Genomic DNA, 18,715 nt, shown 5'->3' on the forward strand with positions numbered 1-18,715 from the left:
AACTTTAAGGTGACTCCATCTGTTACATCTACCAGCTTCTAACCACAAATTACTTCCTTAAAATTAAATCAAATTTCTATCCTTTAAAATGGAAAACTTGGAAATATCCTCTATTTCCAGAAACACTCAACAAAGCACTCCCAGGTCAGATGTAAACTGAAGCACTGTATACTCTGCTGTAATAGTGGCCGGAGAACTTCCTCCTACGGTTAACCACAATTATTAGGACTTGTTATAATTCTGCTACGTCTGGTCAAAATGGGTCTTAATCTGCAGTGTCAGGAGTATCCTACGATAATGTGAATTATTAATTTATATACCACACATTTTGTGACTTCATAGATGTATTAAAATATTTTCAAATTAGGGTATTATGCACTGCGACCTTACACCCACCAGCAATTGGGCTGAATCACCTGGAGTTTCACCATCACAACCACAGAAAGAGAACACTTTCACCAAATGAATTTGAGGGCAACTCCAGCCATCAACATGCACTTAATAAGGATGGCCGGCATATCCCTCATCTTCCCACCAGCCCCTGCATATGATTTACTGGCCGTGGCAAAAGAAATGCAAAAGCAGAATAATCCAATAGGAAGTTAAAAATACTTTGTCCAATTCCTCCACTATGCTGGATCACATGGGACTTCCTATTCCTTTCCTTTTTTATTTGCCCATGGGTAACATTTATTTCTTAGTCAAATCTCAATGTCCTTCCCAAATATTAATTTTGGCTACAGGTTCAAAACCCACACTGATATGATACTTCTATTTGCTCCACATTATTTTGTGCCAGAATGCCTTGGAAGGTGTCTTGTCTCTCCAGAGAACATCCACATTTGCATCTTCCTCCCTGGTTCAATGGCTAAGTGAGATCCAGTGGTCAACTAGCATGCGTCTCATTCCAGTTACTTCTAAGCCCTGTATGTGATACTCCAAGGTTACACAGAGCCAGAGCCTCACCTTCCTATTCTCCATTCCCATTACCTTCATCTTCAATACTACCAATGTTAAAATCTCCTCTCGTCCATCTACAATAACCTTGTACACGGTAAGTAAACCAACATCGGCACTCTCTCCCAACTTCCCCAGCAGCATGGCCCTAATTATACCTAGTCACTGAGGGTCAGGCTGTAATCGCCTGCCCAACACCATACATGCTAGTCCAAGCTCCTATTCTGGCATGAAATCACCAGGTAGATGGAGAAAAAGGTTAAAGCATGTCCTTAGAGCTTCTGGGGAGAAAAAATCTCTACTGATTCCTGTGAATCACTGGCCTATGACTGCTCAAGGCAGAGACACAACAGTTTGATTGGCTTGGAGAACCAAGTTCATGTGTTGGAACATCGAAGCCCAGAGTTACCTTCCAAACCTGACACACATCTGCACTTTAAGCTACTTATGAGTTCTCACATTGGCCTATCATAATTGAAGTAGAAGCCAGCCAAAGATGGCCCAAGTTGTTACTCCAATAGTCCCCGATCAAAAGTGCAGATAAAGTACGGTTTCTCAAATATCTGTTTATCCTCAATTTTTCTATGTATCAAAGAGCACCAGATGTCTCCTTAACCCAGCTTCTGACCATTTTTGCCATTGGAATTAAAGCTACATACAGATGTTGTGGGCATAGAGGGACATTGAATCTTAGGGCAATAAGCACCTAAGCAGGCATAACCAGATAGTGTCCAAGTATCTCCCCTGGAGGGAACACAACAGGAAATTCAAGTTAAACCATCACAGAGGGAGATCATTCAGCCCTTTGGGGTGCTTCTCATTCAATAAGATCGTGGTTGAAACTCTCAAGCGACACTATATAACTGTCCTTATACACCAGGAGATACAGAGCTAAAACAAACAGCTCAGGCAAGTCAGAGTGCAACTGATTGGTGGAGCAAATTTGAAGGAATGAATGGGCTGTTGCAATTTTTATAAAGCTGGTCCCGAATGCTTCAAAGTTGAATTGATTTAATTGATCAGATTTATGTTTCACCTTGACCCAGAATGGTTGACCCATTTACCCAGCTGAACCTTGCTCAGCACTTTGTTTCCATAAAAATGAATTAAAAACACAAAGTAATCACGTCCAGTTTGTTGAGCAAATCCAAAACAAAATTCCATCCAGAAACACTATTAGCTTTAATCCTGAGATACTTGCCATCTGTACATTAGCACTGATCACATACCAAACAAAAATCCCTAGCCTGTCCTCTCAATGGAAGGGTCCAGAGTCTGCATGCCCAGAACTCTGTCTACACTTGGTTAAACATGCAGAGTAGCATGAAATTATCAAGAACAATGCTGCTGCAAGTGTAACCTTGGTAAATAAGACCAAAAACTATGTCAATAACCACACTGTTAGATTATAATCAACATCAGTATACGTTACTTAAAGCTTAGAGGACAGGGTGGTAGGAATACAGTGGTGCAGCTAATAGAGCTGCTACCTCAGCTCCAACAGCTTGTGTTCTATTATGACCTCCTGTGCTGTCTGCGTAGAGTTTGCACGTTCTCCTTGTGACTGCGTGGGTTTCTGTCAGGTGCGCCGGTTTCCTCCCACATCCCAAAGACATGTGGGTCGGTAGGTTAATTGGCCGCTGAAATTGCACCCAGTTGTAGGTGAGTAGTCAAATCTGGGCGTGTTGAGGAGGGGCGGGTTTATGAAAGTGTGGGGGGAATAAAGTAGGTTGGGATAGGATTAACCTGAAAATGGGTGGTTGATGGTCAGCACGGACTCGGAGGGTCAAAGGGCCTGTTTCCATGCTGTATCTCTGTAATGATATGAACATCTTCTACGTGAAGAAATGCAAACCACTGATAGTCAGGCCTTCTCAGGACAAGGTAAGCAGAGGGGCACAAGCAGTATTGCACCACAGAGTTGGCAAAATTAGGTTGTACGCCTTATATTTTTAATTGAGTTACCCATGTTCATGGTTTCCATCTGTTAATCACATTATCATCCCAAATCCCAAAACGTTGAAACACAGAATCCAACACACAGTCACCATTGCAAACTATCCCTCCGGGGGGGGGGGGGGGGGGGACGACGACGAGATGGAGTCAAGATTTAAATACCATGTGGCCAGGTCTTCTGTACTTAGCAAGTTCATTCAAAACAGGTTTTTATAAAAGTATACCAGACTTCGAATAGGCATCTGACATTGGACAACACCTCACCTATTAATGGGAAAAGGTGTGGTAACAGTCATACACCCACAATCCCTTAATGACTACAGGAATTTCAAAGTCTAAAAGAGCATGAAGGAGTCGCCAGCAAAATGGGTAGTTTTTACATTAGCAATCTATAAAAGTCTTCAAGTACCTGCTTAAATGCTTGAAGGACCTCCTGCCTCTGGCTAAAGTGTCTAAATAGGAGATGGAGTGCTCCAGACACCAAAGGTGGATAGTCGTGCATTGTGAGATGAAGCAGGACCCGCAGAAAAGTTCTTCCTCCATGATCATCCAGATCTAATGGTGTATTTTCATCACTGCATTGAAAGAAAAATAGAAATAGCACATGGTATTCACTTCCAGATAGAAAACTTGCATCCTAGATGACCTCAGTTATTCCAAGAACACATTACAGCCAATACTTTTGTACTGTAATTACTGCTCTATTTAAGAAAAAAAGTACAGGACATCAATGCAATAAATTTGCTTTTGCAATGTTAATCAAGCAATAAGTATCGGCCAGGACAGTGTGGAGCATTCCCTTCTCCTCTTAACATCAGACCTATATAATGGTACCTTCAGTGCTGATGTGTTCCCTCTATATTGATTAAATCTTTGGCATAGGACTAAAGGCTGAAAACGCACCCCCCCCCCCACCCCAAAAAAAACACACTGGAGAGTACGTAGACAGATATTCCATTCAACGTTCACTGCTACAATAGGTCTGGTACCAAGATATTTGATTTCATACCTTTATTCATGTAATGTCTCTGCTTATGTTATCCTATGCCTGTAATCTGCAGACAGGATAGACATAGGGTCATGCCCAGAATTACTTTCCATGTGAATGGCTTCCCGACATTCCTTACCTATCCAATGACTAAGGCTGTGCCACAACCACAACTCAGTACATATTATAAATCGATTATGGCAGAGTCTGAACCCACTTACAGCCTTCATTTCTTGTCACTTTATACTTATGAAGCCCAACACAACAGTGCTATCCCATTGTTTAGCCCTCTTCTGGAAAGGGCAACAGTCCACAACAATAACTATACCAGCTATCTGATGGGTTTTACCAAAACATCTGACATCAATACTTGCCTTCCACCAAAGATCCCTTCAGCTTGCTCCTCAATGTGCTCAAAATCTAATGTCCCTGAAAAACAAATGGAAGAACCCAAGGAGTTACTCAACCCATCACTGGCATATATTTTTATATAAATATATTAAGTTGTATATAAATAAATACTATATATTTTATATAAATATATAGGAGAATGGCTCCAGGGTCAGTGGTGTGTTCAGCTTGTGAGATGTGGGAGTTCTGGGAGACATCCACTCTCCCTGATAACTACATCTGCATGAGGTGCATCCAGCTGCAGCTCCTTACAGACCGTGTTAGGGAACTGGAGCTGCAGCTGGATGACCTTTGGGTCCTACGGGATACCGAGGAGTATATAAACAAGAGTTACAGGGAGGTAGTCACTCCGAAGCTGCAGGAGGCAGGAAGCTGGGTGACTGACAGGTGAAGGACAGAGAATAGGCAGGTAGTGCCATTCCCCTCAATAACTGGTATTCTGCTTGGGATACTGTTTGGGGGGAGGGGGGGGCGGGGTGAGGGGAGGTGGGAGGGAACCTACCAGGGGAAAGCCACAGTGACCAGGTCTTTGGCACTGAGCCGGGTCGTGTGGTGCAGAAAGGAAGGGGGCAGGAGGGTGGTAGTGATAGGGGATTTGATAGTTAGGGGTGGGGAGGAGAGAGACAGGAGATTCTGTGGACGTGAAAGATTCCCAAATGGTATGTTGCCTCTCAGGTGCCAGGGTCAGGGACATCTTGGATTGGATCCACAGCATTCTGAAGGGGTAGGGTGAACAGCCAGAGGTCGTGGTACATATTGGTACCAATGACATAGGTAGGAAAAGAGATGAGGTCCTGAAGAGGGAATACAGGGAGTTAGGTAGGAAGCTGAAAAGCAGGACCTCAAGGGTAGTAATCTCTGGATTGCTGCCTGTGCCACACACCAGTGAGGGTAAGAATAGGATGATTTGGCAGATGAATGCGTGGCTGAGAAATTGGTGCAGGGGACAGGGTTTCAGATTTGTTGATCATTGGGGTCTCTTCTGGGGAAGGTACGACCTGTACAAAAGGAACGGGTAACACCTGAACTGGAGGGGGACCAATATTCTTGCAGGTAGGTTTGCTAGAACTGTTGGGGAGGGTTTAAACTAGTTTGGCAGGGGGATGGGAACCAGAGTGATAGGCCAGAGGTTGGTGCATTTAGTGTACAAGTAGATGCAGAGTGTAAAAAGACTGAGGAAAGACAGGCATTTGAAAGGGCAAAATTGCAGTCAGTTGGATGGGCTGAAGGGTGTCTACTTTAATGCGAGAATTATCAGGAACAAGAGTGATGAACTTAGAGCATGGGTAAGTACGTAGAACTATGACGTGGTGGCCATTACAGAGACTTGGCTGTCACAAGGGCAGAAATGACTGCCGGATATTCCAGGGTTTAGATGTTTCAAAAGGAATAGGGACAGAGGTAAAAGAGGTGGGGGAGTGGCTTTGCTGATCAGGGACAGTGTCACAGCTGTAGAAAGGGAGGACATCCTGCAGGGATCATCTACTGAGTCAGTGTGGGTGGAAGTCAGAAACAGGAAGGGAGTGATCACTCTATTGGGAGTATTCTACAGATGCCCCCAATAGCAGCAGAGATGCTGAGGAGCAGATTGGGAGGCATATTTTGGAGAGGTGCAAAAATAACAGGGTTGTTGTCATGGGTGATTTCAACTTCCCGAATATTGACTAGCACCTCCTTAGTGTAAAGGGGATAGATGGGATGGAGTTTGTTCGGTGTGTACAGGAAGGATTCCTGACACAGTATGTGGACAGGCCGACTAGAGGAGAGGCCATACTGGACCTGGTACTAGACAATGAGCATGATCAGGTTTCAAATCTCTCGGTGGGAGAGCATTTTGAAGATAGTGACCATAACTCTTTACCATAGCCTTGGAGAGGGATAGGAGCAGATGATATGAGAAAGTATTTAACTGGGGGAGGGGGAATTATGATGCTATTAGGCAGAAACTTGGGAGTGTAAATTGGGAACAGATGTTCTTGGGGAAGCGCACAGCAGAAATGTGGAGGTTGTTTAAGGAATACTTGCATGGGGCTCTGGATAGGTTTGTCCCATTGAGGCAAGGAAAGGATGGTAGAGTGAAGGAACCGTGGTTGACACGAGATGTAGAATATCTTGTTAAGAGGAAGAGAGGTTACCTGAGGTTTAGAAAGCATGGATCAGACAGGATTCTGGAGAGTTACAAGGTAGCCAGGAGGGAGCTTAAGAATGGACTTAGGAGAGCTAGAAGGGGACATGAGAGGTCCTTGGCGAGTAGGATCAAGGAAAAAGGACCAAGGCGTTCGACACATATGTGAAGAATAAGAGGATGACTAGAGTGAGGGTAGGACCGATCAGGGATAAAAGGGGAAATGTGCCTGGAGTCAGAAGAGGTAGGGGAGGTCCTAAATGAATACTTTGCTTCAGTATTCACCAGAGAGAGACGACGTTTGTTAGGATGGCGTACAACAGACTGATATGCTTGGGTATGTTGATGTGAGGAAAGAGGATGTGTTGGAACTATTGAAAAACATTAGGATAGCTAAGTCACCAGGGCCAGACAGGATATATCCAAGGTTATTATGGGAAGCTAGGGAAGAGACTGCTGTGCCTTTGGTGACTATCTTTGCATCCTCACTGGCCACAGGAGTAGTGCCAGATGATTGGAGGGTGGCAAATGTTGTTCCTTTGTTTAAGAAAGGGAGCAGGGATAACCCTGGGAATTACAAACCAGTGAGTCTTACTTCAGTGGTGGGCAAATTACTGGAGAAGATTCTTAGAGACAGGATTTATGGGCATTTAGAGAAGCATAGGCTGATTAGGGACAGTCAAGATGGCTTTGTGAGGGGCAGGTCATGCCTCATGAGCCTGATTGAATCCTTTTGAGGATGTGACAAAGCACATTGAAGAAGGTAGAGCAGTGGATGTGGTGTACATGGATTTTAGTAAGGCATTTGATAAGGTTCCTCATGGAAGGCTTATTCAGAAAGTCAGGAGGCATGGGATCCAGGGAAACTTGGCTGCATCGATTCAGAATTAGCTTGCCCATAGAAGACAGAGGGTGGTGGTAGTTGGAGTGTATTCTACCTGGAGGTCGGAGACTACTGATGTTCCGTAGGGATCTGTTCTGGGACCCCTGCTCTTTGTGATTTTTATAAGTGACTTGGATGAGGATGTGGAAGGGTGGGTTAGTAAGTTTGCTGACGATACAAAGGTTGGTGGTGTTGTGGACAGTGTAGAAAGTTGCTGTAGATTACAACAGGATATTGACAGAATGCAGAGCTGGGCTGAGAAGTGGCACATGGAGTTCAACCCGGATAAGTGTGAAGTGATACACTTCAGGAGATCAAATTTGAAGGCAGAATACAAGTTTAAAGGCAGGACTCTTAGCAGTGTGGAGGAACAGAGGGATCTTGGGGTCCACATCCATAGATCCCTCAAGGTTGCCACACAGATCAATAGGTTTGTTAAGGCATAGGGAGTGTTTGCCTTCATTAGTCAGGGTATTGAGTTCAAGAGTTGCAAGGTGATGTTGAAGCTCTATAGGACTCTGGTCAGACCATACTTGGAGTATTGTGTTCAGTTCTGGTCGCCTCATTGTAGAAAGGATGTGGAAGCTTTAGAGAGGGTGCAGAGGAGATTTACCAGCATGTTGCTTGGATTGGAGAGCATGTCTTATGAGGATAGGTCGAGTGAGCTAAGGCTTTACTCTTTGGAGAGGAGGATGAGAGGAGACTTGATAGAGGTGTACAAGGTGATGAGGTATAGATTGAGAGGACAGTCAGAGTCTTTTTCCAAGGGCGACAATGGCTAACACGAGGGGACATAATTTTAAGGTGATTGGAGGAAGGTATAAGGGGGATGTCAGGGGTAGGTTGTTTTTTTTGTTTTTTTTTTTTACACAGAGTGGTGGGTGCATGGAATGCACTGCCTGCAGAGGTTGTGGGGGCAGATACATTAGAAACATTTAAGAGACTCTTAGATAGACACATGAATGATAGAAAATAGGGAGCTATGTGGGAGGGAAAGGTTAGATAGATCTTAGAGCAGGATAACATGTTGGCACAACATTGTGGGCCAAAGGGCCTGTACTGTGCTGTAGTGTTCTATGTTCTAATTATGGGAATGAACATGCTCATAGAAAATCTGTTAAAATCATATACACACACACAGATATATATACATATATTATATACATACACAGAGATAAGTAGAAGCTGGCTTGCTCTGATCAAACCAATCTTGTCCAATAATTTTGCTCACAATTACAGTTTCTAAAGATTTCACTACCAGAGGGGCTAAGCAGTCCAGTTATCATTGTTGGGTTTATCCACACATTCTTTTTTGAACAAGGGTATAGCATTTGCAATTCTCCAGAACTTAAGCACTATAGATGTTTTCATTGTGGCTAATATGTAATCTCTATGGTTATTTTACCCAGCAACCTGCAATACATTCAAGCTGGACCAAGTGATTTAAGGTCCAAATGCAGACAGCCCTTCTAGACCTTTATCAATTTTTCTCTCATACACTATCTCAGTTACAAATTCTTTTCCTGAGATTCCTTCAGTATGACCGAGATAAAGATTAATGTAAATTACTTTGGCCATGCTCAGTACCTCCATAAGATCAATTTTTTAGCTCCCCATCAGCCCCAACTTTCCCCTTTCTACCAACTTTCTGTTTACATGTCCATAGATGATTTTTGGAATCCCTTTTGTTCAGACCTGTCTTTTCATATACTCTTTCTTTGACCATCTTACTTACTGTTTTATTTCCCCATCTGAACTTTTCATCATCAGTCTGGTTCATGATTATGTTATCCAACTGCAGAATGAACATTTTAAAAATTGAGGTGCCGTCTAAGCTAAGCAACATAGGTCAGCAAGCAAAGGGATGCTGGGGGAATAGTACAGGACAAGTTAGCACATGGGTTGTAGGGTTAAGTTTAACCTAAAGTTTAGTGGAAGGTGGGGATTGAATAGCTTAAGAGGCTATCCAGGAGCATATTGAAATAAATAAATGCACAGCTTGAATAGGATTCAACAGCAGATGATCTGAGGCCAGGCCCGAGCATGGGTTGATGTTCAGGTGGTCATCAGTGGTGTGCTGGTGTGGATAAATGGTTCAAAGTTCCTCTCAAGACACATATGACATAAAGGGTTGCGGACAATCTGGTTTTGGTTCAGACAGTGGCCAGAGAGGGAGAGGAAGTTAGTGGTTAAGGAACAGACATCACAATGGTGACCAAACCCAGTGGGTTGGGTATGTGGTTTGGGGTTGGAGGAAGCTTGTACTTGTGCAATATGAGGTGTCAGCCTTGCACTCTCTTGATTTAGACACAGTTGATGGCCAAGAGGAGTGATAGGCTGGTAGAACTGGGTGTCACACTTTAAGTTGAGAAATAACAGTGTTTTTAGATGAAGTGGGTTGGCAGGGCTCTCTGACAAATTTCAGAACACCATAAGTTTAAATAAGGATGAAGTCTCTTCTAGGACAATGTAATGAAGTATTCAATAAACCAGCCGGTTGATACAAACCTGGAACATTACTTGCCCCATCCTGAGAAGCTGATCCTATACTTGGTGGGGAGTCAGTCGACTGATGATGTGCATTGCTTTCATCAAACTCCCGTTTAAATATGGAGAGAAGACAAGAGATTCGATAATCCAAACGAACGTTCAAAATGAACTAAAACAAGAATGGTAAAAATGGTGAATTTTAGCAGAGCTACTCTTGCTTCAAAATTAAATCAGATACAACCCCTTTCACAAATTCTGGATGTCCCAAGGCATTTAATAGTCAATCAAGTATTTTTGATAATGTAGAACCTAGCAACTTGTTTGTACATAGTGTGGCTCCACAAACAACAATGAGACAATTGGCAATTAGTCTGTTTTCATGGCATTGGTTGTGGTAAATACCATCCAGGATAGCAGGGAGTATTGCCACGTCCTTCTTCAAAATAGGGTTGAGTTTGGATTAAACAGTCACCCAAAAGGGTAACTTGGGCCTCTGTATAATAACTCATCAAAAATACCTCTCCGAGAGTAGAGTGCTCCACTGGTATCAGGTTTGTCTGCTCAGATCTCTGGAATGGGATTGGAACTCAGGACCTCCTGATTCAGAGGCACAAATGTAACACTAAATTGATGTGGAAACTGAAAAATGTCAGTGTTAAAGGCACTGCCACAGGCAGGAACATTTGGCTTATTTTAACGTGTTTGAAGGCAAAGAATAGTGGTCATGGCATAGGTTCAAAAGACTCAGTTCTGAGTACAGAGTCTTTGGTCCTCTTTCAGGTTTGGAACTTTCTACCTCCATCATTTAACATGTACAGCAGTGTGAAGTTTTGTTTTATCAAGACCAATTCTTTGTGGATACCTTAAGACTGGATTGCAAGCACGGCTTGGGTAAAATAATTTTGTATAATGGCAGTCCATTGTTGCAACTCCTGTTGATAAGGGAAAATGGCCTGGACAACGGTGTCATTGGAGCCATGAAAGAATGAAATAAATGATCTGTGGGCTGAGGGAACAGGCTCAACATTTTTAAAACCTCACTATTGCAACATATTAAAAAAAGATACATGCTGCACTTTAAGACACAAATTTTCAACCAATAATGAGTTGAAGACTGCACACAGAGAAATGGTCTAGCACAAAGTGACAACTGCACTGGGGTAAAACAATTTATTGTTGCTTCAATAGCATCAAATGCAAACTCTTCTCTGCCATTCATTCAACTATTAATTCATGTGCACTGTTAAAATAGGTTGAAACGCTTCAAGTTTCAGCCTATCAACATCATCTTTCATCATTAATACCAGAGTAAAGTGAATTTGTTGCTCTGATTTATGGAACACATTTATATTTTACAATTCTCCATTGTTGCGCTTCTGCAACAGTAAGGCAACATTCAGGAATGGTAACAAGGGAAATTCCGAGGGTAAACAACTTCACGTGGCTCTAGGGCTCCATGGAACCACAGAGCTTTATTAGAAGTTGCCCAGGATCACAAGCCACGTTTTTATTTGTTGTATATTGCAGAGCAGTTTTTTTTTGGTGGTGAGAAAAGAAAGCAGAACCGAAAGCAGCAAATGATCAAACAGAAAATGTTGAAGCAGTGCAAGCAACTCCCTAAAAAACTCCAATGAGTAATCTTGAACTTGTGACCTGCAATGTCAATGGTACTCAAGCTCAATTTTGTGAACATTACCTGCAGTATTTCAATGGTTTTTAATTTTGTGTCCATAACCAAAATATCTTCCTTCTCTGGCTCATTCTGTTGCTTAGTAGAACCATCCTGTGGTGCAATGGGAGTGAGGGGTAGAAAGCCACCTCCTCTCAGCACTACTTGGGTCATCAGCTCCCCGACTCCATGAATTGACCTCATCACATTGCTTCCTGCAATACACATTCATTCATCAGTCAGTACAGACTGATTGCATAGGAGTAATTGGTGCAAATAATGGAAACCAATTCTTCAGGATACAAGGTCTTACCTCGGTTATCATCCCCTTTAACCAGCTTGCTGATGGGGAAGACTGTAGCCATGTGGACACAGTCCAATATAGCCAGTAAAATCTTAGTTAATCTCAGGAGGTCACTAAAACTATAGAAACCAAAGTAGATAAGATTTCGAGCCAAGTTCACAACCTATGGAAAGGAAACAACCAGCTAATTTTTGTTTTCATTATTGGTTAGACAAGTTGTTACAGACTAAGTGCTGAGAGCAATTGTTATAGCACACACACTTAAAAACACTCGTAGCTCAGTATTACACAGTTTGAACTATTTCATGATGTGCTATTTCAGAGGAGTTTCAGCCTGTCTTTATAGTTGCTGTTGATGCTAGTCAGAGCCATTAGGTATATTTACCTCAAATGTCAGCTTGTTCTTCTCCTTGTCTGAGAAAGGAAACCTCTGGCAGACAACATCTCTCAAGTACTCCTCCACAAATGCCATAGTATTAGCAAAGCGCTCTTTTATTTCATCTTTGGAAGTTCCACTGGAGTCATAACTAATTAAATAAAACAAACTGGACCTGAATTCCAAGAAATGTACACATGAAACAAGTCTGCTAAGTTTGTAGCCTAGTCAGTCTACCATCCCACTAATCTACACCTCCAAAAGTCAGTTAAGTAGCAATTTGTTATTCCAAAAGAACTTTGGCATTTTAGCATGGCTGCCCTATATTGCACATAGGTATAAAAATATTATTCACTGTAGAGCAGCTAGCAATGTGCAAATGGCCCAACACATGTTTGGCTGCCAACCCCATACTGTTTGAAACTAATAAACTGCATTTAGTTTTTATACAATGCAATGTGAACCAACAGATGGCAAATCACAAACTGTCATTCAAGAAAATCTTTCCGGCAAAAGCTGCACCCCCGTGACTGAGGCCTCACCAATGTATTTTGAAGATGACCCTCAACTGACGTGTCAAAACTCAAAACCCCCCCCCCAACTCTGCCAATTCGCAAGAGGAATGTTGTCATGACTGCACTAAAATTTAAAAACCTAAACTTAACTTAGAAGCACTTATCCCCATGGACCCACAACTCAACAATAACAATGGTTTAACAATAATGCACCATTTCTCCCTCTTTAGCCCTCAAAGTTTTCACCATCTTCCAAAGCTTCCCATTTGTGACCAACCTTCACCCAAGTTGAAGAACATTGTTGGGTTGCTTAAAAGCATCACAGACATGTCTTAAATGTCCTTCTGCATATGCTAAGGTCCCACAGGTACCACAAGTAAGGGATCAAGAGTGCCCAACATTCCCCACAATACCCCAGGGTGCATAATTGATAACCTAAACTACAACCAGGAACCTGTCTTGGAACCTTCCAGGTAGATCAACTCACTAGCATTAAGATACTAAGCCATAAGACGAACTCTTAACTCATGTTCAGGGCCATCAATACTTGAACCTTTAGTTCTGCAATCAAAGGGCAATAATCAGCAAGCCAGAATACTCACTCATCAATTGCTATCTGGGAAGGTATTTCAGACCACAGGCGAGCATATTTCACTGGAGTCACTTGCTCTTGGGGATCTCTATCCACGTGCATGTGCAGCATTAGGCGACAGAAAGAAGCACGCAGATCATACGGCAAGTTCTCGTCTGACATGCAGCGGAGAATCAAGTCCACGTCCAGCTGTCCCGAGACCGCGTTGATGGCCAAATATTGTCGGTCCAAGCACATCCGAGCGAAAAGGTTCAGCTGGTACCTGGAGAACGAAATGTTAAGGCAAGAGCAAGAGACCAAGAGAACATTATCTTTTCTGATAAATACAGACTTGGATTAAACACATTCAAGCTATGCCAAAAGCCACTACAATTGAACGTTATAGTCCTCCTTTCAGTTAATTTTGTATTGGAAAACAATAAACCTTGACCCTTTAATAAGCATTTTAAGGAAGCCTCATACAGTCAATTGGCAGGCAAGTAGATGAAGCGAAAGTTCAACATTGAATGGCAGATGGTTCAAAGGACTGGATGTCCTATTCCTGCTTCCATTTCTTTTATGTTCTTAATGCTTTAGTGATATGGATGGGGGACAAATAGGAGGAGTCGGGACAAATAGGAGGAGCACCTCCTCTTTGAATTGTACAATGGCATCTTTTACATCCAACTGCAAAGGTAGATGGTGCCTCAACTTAACCCTACCTCCAAAAGTCAGAACTTAATAGTGCTGCACTCCCGCAGTTGGAATACAGACCTGGCTTTTGTGCTCAAGACAGTGAATGAGAATTGAACCCACAACCTTCTGACTCAAGTGTGCATCTCAGAACTGAGCTAGTACCAGTCTGTGCAAGGCTCTAAACTTTCCCATCACGATACAAATTATTTTCAATAAAGGGCATTTGGCCCATCAGCTCTGTGCTGGGTAGTATAGCCATCCCATTCTCCTTTTTCTCTTTTCTTATAGCCCCACAACTCAATTGCTCTCACATGCCCACCAACTCCCTTTTGATTATTTTTCCACTTGGGAACAATTTACAGCAGTCAATTTACCTACTAGTACATCTTTGGAGTGTGCAAGGAAACCAGAACACCTGGCAGAAACCAACGTAGTCACAGGCAGAATGTACAGTAGCACCCGACGCCAGTATTGAACCCAGGTCCCAGGAGCTGAGAGGCAGCACCAACTGCTTCCCAACCCTGCTGCCCCGTGTCGTCTTTGAGCACTGAAGGAAGACGTACCTGTAATAACCGAGGACTTCCTGGTCATCTTTTTGGCCCTCTTTGGCATCTTGAGCTAATTCTCGGATGCTTTTGCTGCGTAGCTCTTTGCCGCTGTCATTCCAAAATAGCCACACTTCTTCATCTTCGCCAACTTCAAGCCGGCTCTCCCCACCATTCTCCACCTCGAACTCCACTCTGGACAGAACCAACCTGCAGAAATAAGAGTTTACAAAGCAAAGGGGGAAATAGTGGAACCTCAATTCATAGAACAAGGATTAACAGCAATAAGCACGACAGACAGATTATTTCTCCCAAAACACAGGATGATTAAGATAGCATTCAATTAAAGCTGAACATACATTGCATTTTGAAGCAGCATTTGAGGTCAAATGAGGTTTTGAGTTACTACACCAAGGGATTTTTGTGTGTGGTTGATGGACAGCACTGACTCAGTGGACTGAAGGGCCTGCTTACATGCTTTTTAACCTACGAATCTATGAACATATACTTGAAGGAGAGATGTGGCAATGGTGCCAAATCTACTCTGAACTCAATGACATTGTAAAAATGATGTGATGTGGCAGTGTTTGCTTGTGTCAAGTTGCTTCTATCCTGCTGTTATCAGACTCTCAGACGTCTCGTACACTAAAGATGAATTCTTATCTCCCAAGTTTCTTTGTCTACCAGCACTGCACTTTCTTAAACATTATATTCTGCATTGTTTTTTTTCCAAATTTATACAGCATGGTAACAGGCCCTTCCGGCCCAACGAGCCTGCACCGCCCAATTACACCCGCGTTAACCTACTAACCCGTATGTCTTTGGAATATGGAAGGAAACCAGAGCACCCGGAGGAAACCCTACCTCAACGTACTACTTCTTGGCATGATCTGTCTGGATGGCATGCAAACGAAGTTTTTCCACTGTATCTCAGTACACATGACAATAAACCAATACCATATCATCATATATTGGCACAGACAACATACAGCACTGAATTGTGTAGGGCAACTGAGAAGGTAGACAAGTATGACTTGTACTCTCTGCCACACATGGAAGTGGAGGAATACACATATCCAGCTCAACACAGTCATTTCATTACAGAAATACCTGCTGCACGAATTTACAAAAAACACCATCCCATCCTCACAGATGATAGGTTGTACATATTGCATAAAGGTTTTGAGTTTTGCTGCAAATTGTACACTCATGGTCTGTAATGATAACTGACAGTATTAATCACTCAGTCCTGATGAAGGGCCTCAACCCAAAACATCAACTGTCCATTTCCCTCTACAGATGGCGCCTGACCCACTGAGTTCCTCCACTTCCTTTGTGTTGAGCTGGGTGACCATTTTGAATGTTACCCTCGCATGAAGATTAATCCAATATCTACCAGGCTTCTAATGACGGAAGCAAAATTAATTCTGGATCTACTTTTGGCTGTGATAACATAGGAATTCTGAACAAGTGTAGCCATGGTGCTCTCAGCCTCTTTAACAATAAACTGGGATCACCTCAGTTTTTGTTGTACCAAATTTTGAATGAAATCTGATCACAATTGGATAAAAAGTCAGCAACATGGTTAAACTGGAGAAGCTGGAGTCATTCTCCTTGTAACATAAAGGGTTGAGTGGAGACTTGATAGGTGTAAAAGATCATGGCATGTTTAGATAAGGTAAAGACCACTTGTTCTTATTAACAAATGGTCAAAGGACTGGAGGACACAGATTGTGATGGCAAAAGACCCAGGAGAAAAGACCTATCCCTCCACCCCAATTTTCTCCCACCCCTCCTTGAATGGTTCAGATTGAAACTGTCTGTATAAGGGATATAAACAATCAACTTAGGCTTTCTGAGAGAATTGGATAGTTATTGAGGTAAAATAATTTGGTGGGCAAAAGGGAAAGGAAGGGCATGCCAGATGGTCAGTCACATTGACATGGACCACATTAATGTGAAGTAATCTGTGCAAACTCATGTGAAAAGCAACTATTCAACTTTGAATAATAGTGATGCAGGCACAGAATGTATTTCATGGGGGATAGTTCAAGTTATCCTTTGGCAAAACCTCACTATCCCCCACAAACTATCTGGGTGAAGTCCACGAGATCCAAACTAAACCCACTTTACAAAAGCAGACTTGACGGACCAAGATAACCTGCTTCACAACTCTTTTTAGCTTTACAAGCAATGTCATGGAAACAAAAGGCCAATGATCGCGCACATGGGGCTTTTTGTAGATGATCGTGCAGTATTCAGAGCCACTCAGAAGTCCTCAGTCTTGGGCTAAAAGACGGCACGTAATATGTTAGTGACACAAGTATCTGAATGACCTTGAGGACTGAAGTACATCCCCACATGGGTGTTCAATAATGTGACCATGGACAAATCCATGAGGATATGGTCACCAATGACCAGGAAATGAACTGGATCAGCTATGTAAATGCTGTGGGTATTCTCTGCCAAGTGTTTCACTTCCTGACAAATTGAAGCCTTCCCACCACCTACAAGGTATAAGTCAGTATAATGAACCACTATCTGGATAGCAGCAGCCACAACTGTACTAACCAGGATACAATCAGTCAGGTTAATGAGCACTTTATTCACTAGTCTCAATCCACCTCCTCACCAGCATCATTCCATGGCTACAACATGTACAATCTAGTGGACTCACTGCTCCAAGACTTACACAAAGCCATCACTTCATTAGTGCCAAGTCAAAGCCTATTGAACAAGACTGTGAAAGCACTTCAACACAGACAGCAGAGATTCAGGAAGACAGCTCAGTACCACCTCCACAAGGTGAACCAGGGACAAGCAATAAATACTGGCCATCACAACTTCACAATTACTTCATCAAAAATGAAATCGTACACAGTCATCCCACCAAACATGCACACGTGCTATCAAACTGAATCCAAGTTCAATAATAACAGCCAAAGAACATGAGCAGCAAATTTTCTCTAGCTGTTACATACTTTGTCTCAATGAGAATGTCACCATTAGCTGGGTTCAGCACAGCTTTGCAGATGAGCTCCTGGGTAACTGGAATAGCTGTGTTGTTGGAGACACACAGGTCAGAGAGGTAATCTAGAAACCTAGAAATGAGGAACAGCTCAAATCAGATTTCAATGAAAATCATTACTTAAAGCTAGACAAGAAAATAAATGAGACTTACATAAAATTAATGTTTATTTTATACTTAACCCACAATAATAACTGCAAGCTAAGCTGTTCCTGCTGGGTACAGGAGAGGGAAAAAGCCTCATTAGAAGGTACAAGCTGCAAGAGAAGGTCAAGGCATCTGGAGAGGAGAAGTTGGAGGGCTTGGGAGGTGGGGTCAGGGAACGAAGTAAATGTTGAAGAACAAGAGAAGAGGTGGGGTGGGGGTGAATCAGGTGGTAGGAGAGTGAGGAATTCTGTGGTTAAACAGAGAGAAAATGCATGCAACAAAAATAAGTTAGATCAGTTTGAGAGTTCAGTGTGGCAGATGTGTTATTTGCACTCTTATTTAACCAAATCAGCCTAGGACAGAAACAAACTTGGGAGACATCACTCATCATGGGACACAGGCCTGGACACCAGGGGTGTTTAAAAAAAATGTTCATCTGCCTCCAAACAGCTTCAAGTAATCACAGGAAGGCAACACAAAACAAGGCAATACCAGCTCTATACAAGACTAACCTACTAGTCCCACTCCCCACGTGGCCCAGCATTTCTTTCCTTTCAGGTACTTATCCAGTTCCCCAGCTTTTAACCCAATGACAAACAGTTCTACCCCCCCCACCCCCAACTAACTCACCTCGGCTCACGGTTTTTTCTGACCAAGCTGACAAAGGTTTCAATTTCAGCTGCAGTGATGTGCTTCTCCAAGAGCTTGCGGTTATTGTGCAGCAGGGCTGTTATCGTGTCTTCAGCCAGCACATCGTATCCAATCTGCTTCTGCATGAAGCCAAACTGTTTTGCAATGTACTCCTGGAGAACAGAGCACACAAGCAGGAAATGCTTTAAGGAACATGGATCATCTGAACAAGGGATCCAAAAGGTCACCTCCGTATTTACTCGAATATTGGGAAAAGAACAATCAATTTCTATGCACCCACTAAACCCCTTGAACTTATGTGGGCTTTCGGGAAGAGAGACATCTATAAAGGACAGTTGTTTTTATATATTTTTAAGCTCATGAAATTCAACAATTATCAAATGGTTTTTATTTCAAAAATAAA

General features: G+C 42.6%; 1 protein-coding gene across 1 annotated transcript in view; it reads right to left on the reverse strand.

Annotated features, from left to right (window-relative positions):
* itpr1b (inositol 1,4,5-trisphosphate receptor, type 1b) overlaps positions 1-18,715 on the reverse strand; it is a 440,649-nt gene that overhangs the window by 271,979 nt on the left and 149,955 nt on the right. Inside the window, 10 exon segments of the mRNA XM_052018719.1 lie at positions 3,323-3,488; positions 4,276-4,330; positions 9,829-9,979; positions 11,507-11,694; positions 11,793-11,946; positions 12,169-12,310; positions 13,277-13,528; positions 14,505-14,696; positions 17,468-17,587; positions 18,292-18,464. Of these exon segments, the coding sequence (XP_051874679.1) occupies positions 3,323-3,488; positions 4,276-4,330; positions 9,829-9,979; positions 11,507-11,694; positions 11,793-11,946; positions 12,169-12,310; positions 13,277-13,528; positions 14,505-14,696; positions 17,468-17,587; positions 18,292-18,464 (1,593 nt within the window).

Source organism: Pristis pectinata, chromosome 6 (assembly GCF_009764475.1).
Source record: "Pristis pectinata isolate sPriPec2 chromosome 6, sPriPec2.1.pri, whole genome shotgun sequence".
Lineage (NCBI taxonomy): Eukaryota > Metazoa > Chordata > Chondrichthyes > Rhinopristiformes > Pristidae > Pristis > Pristis pectinata.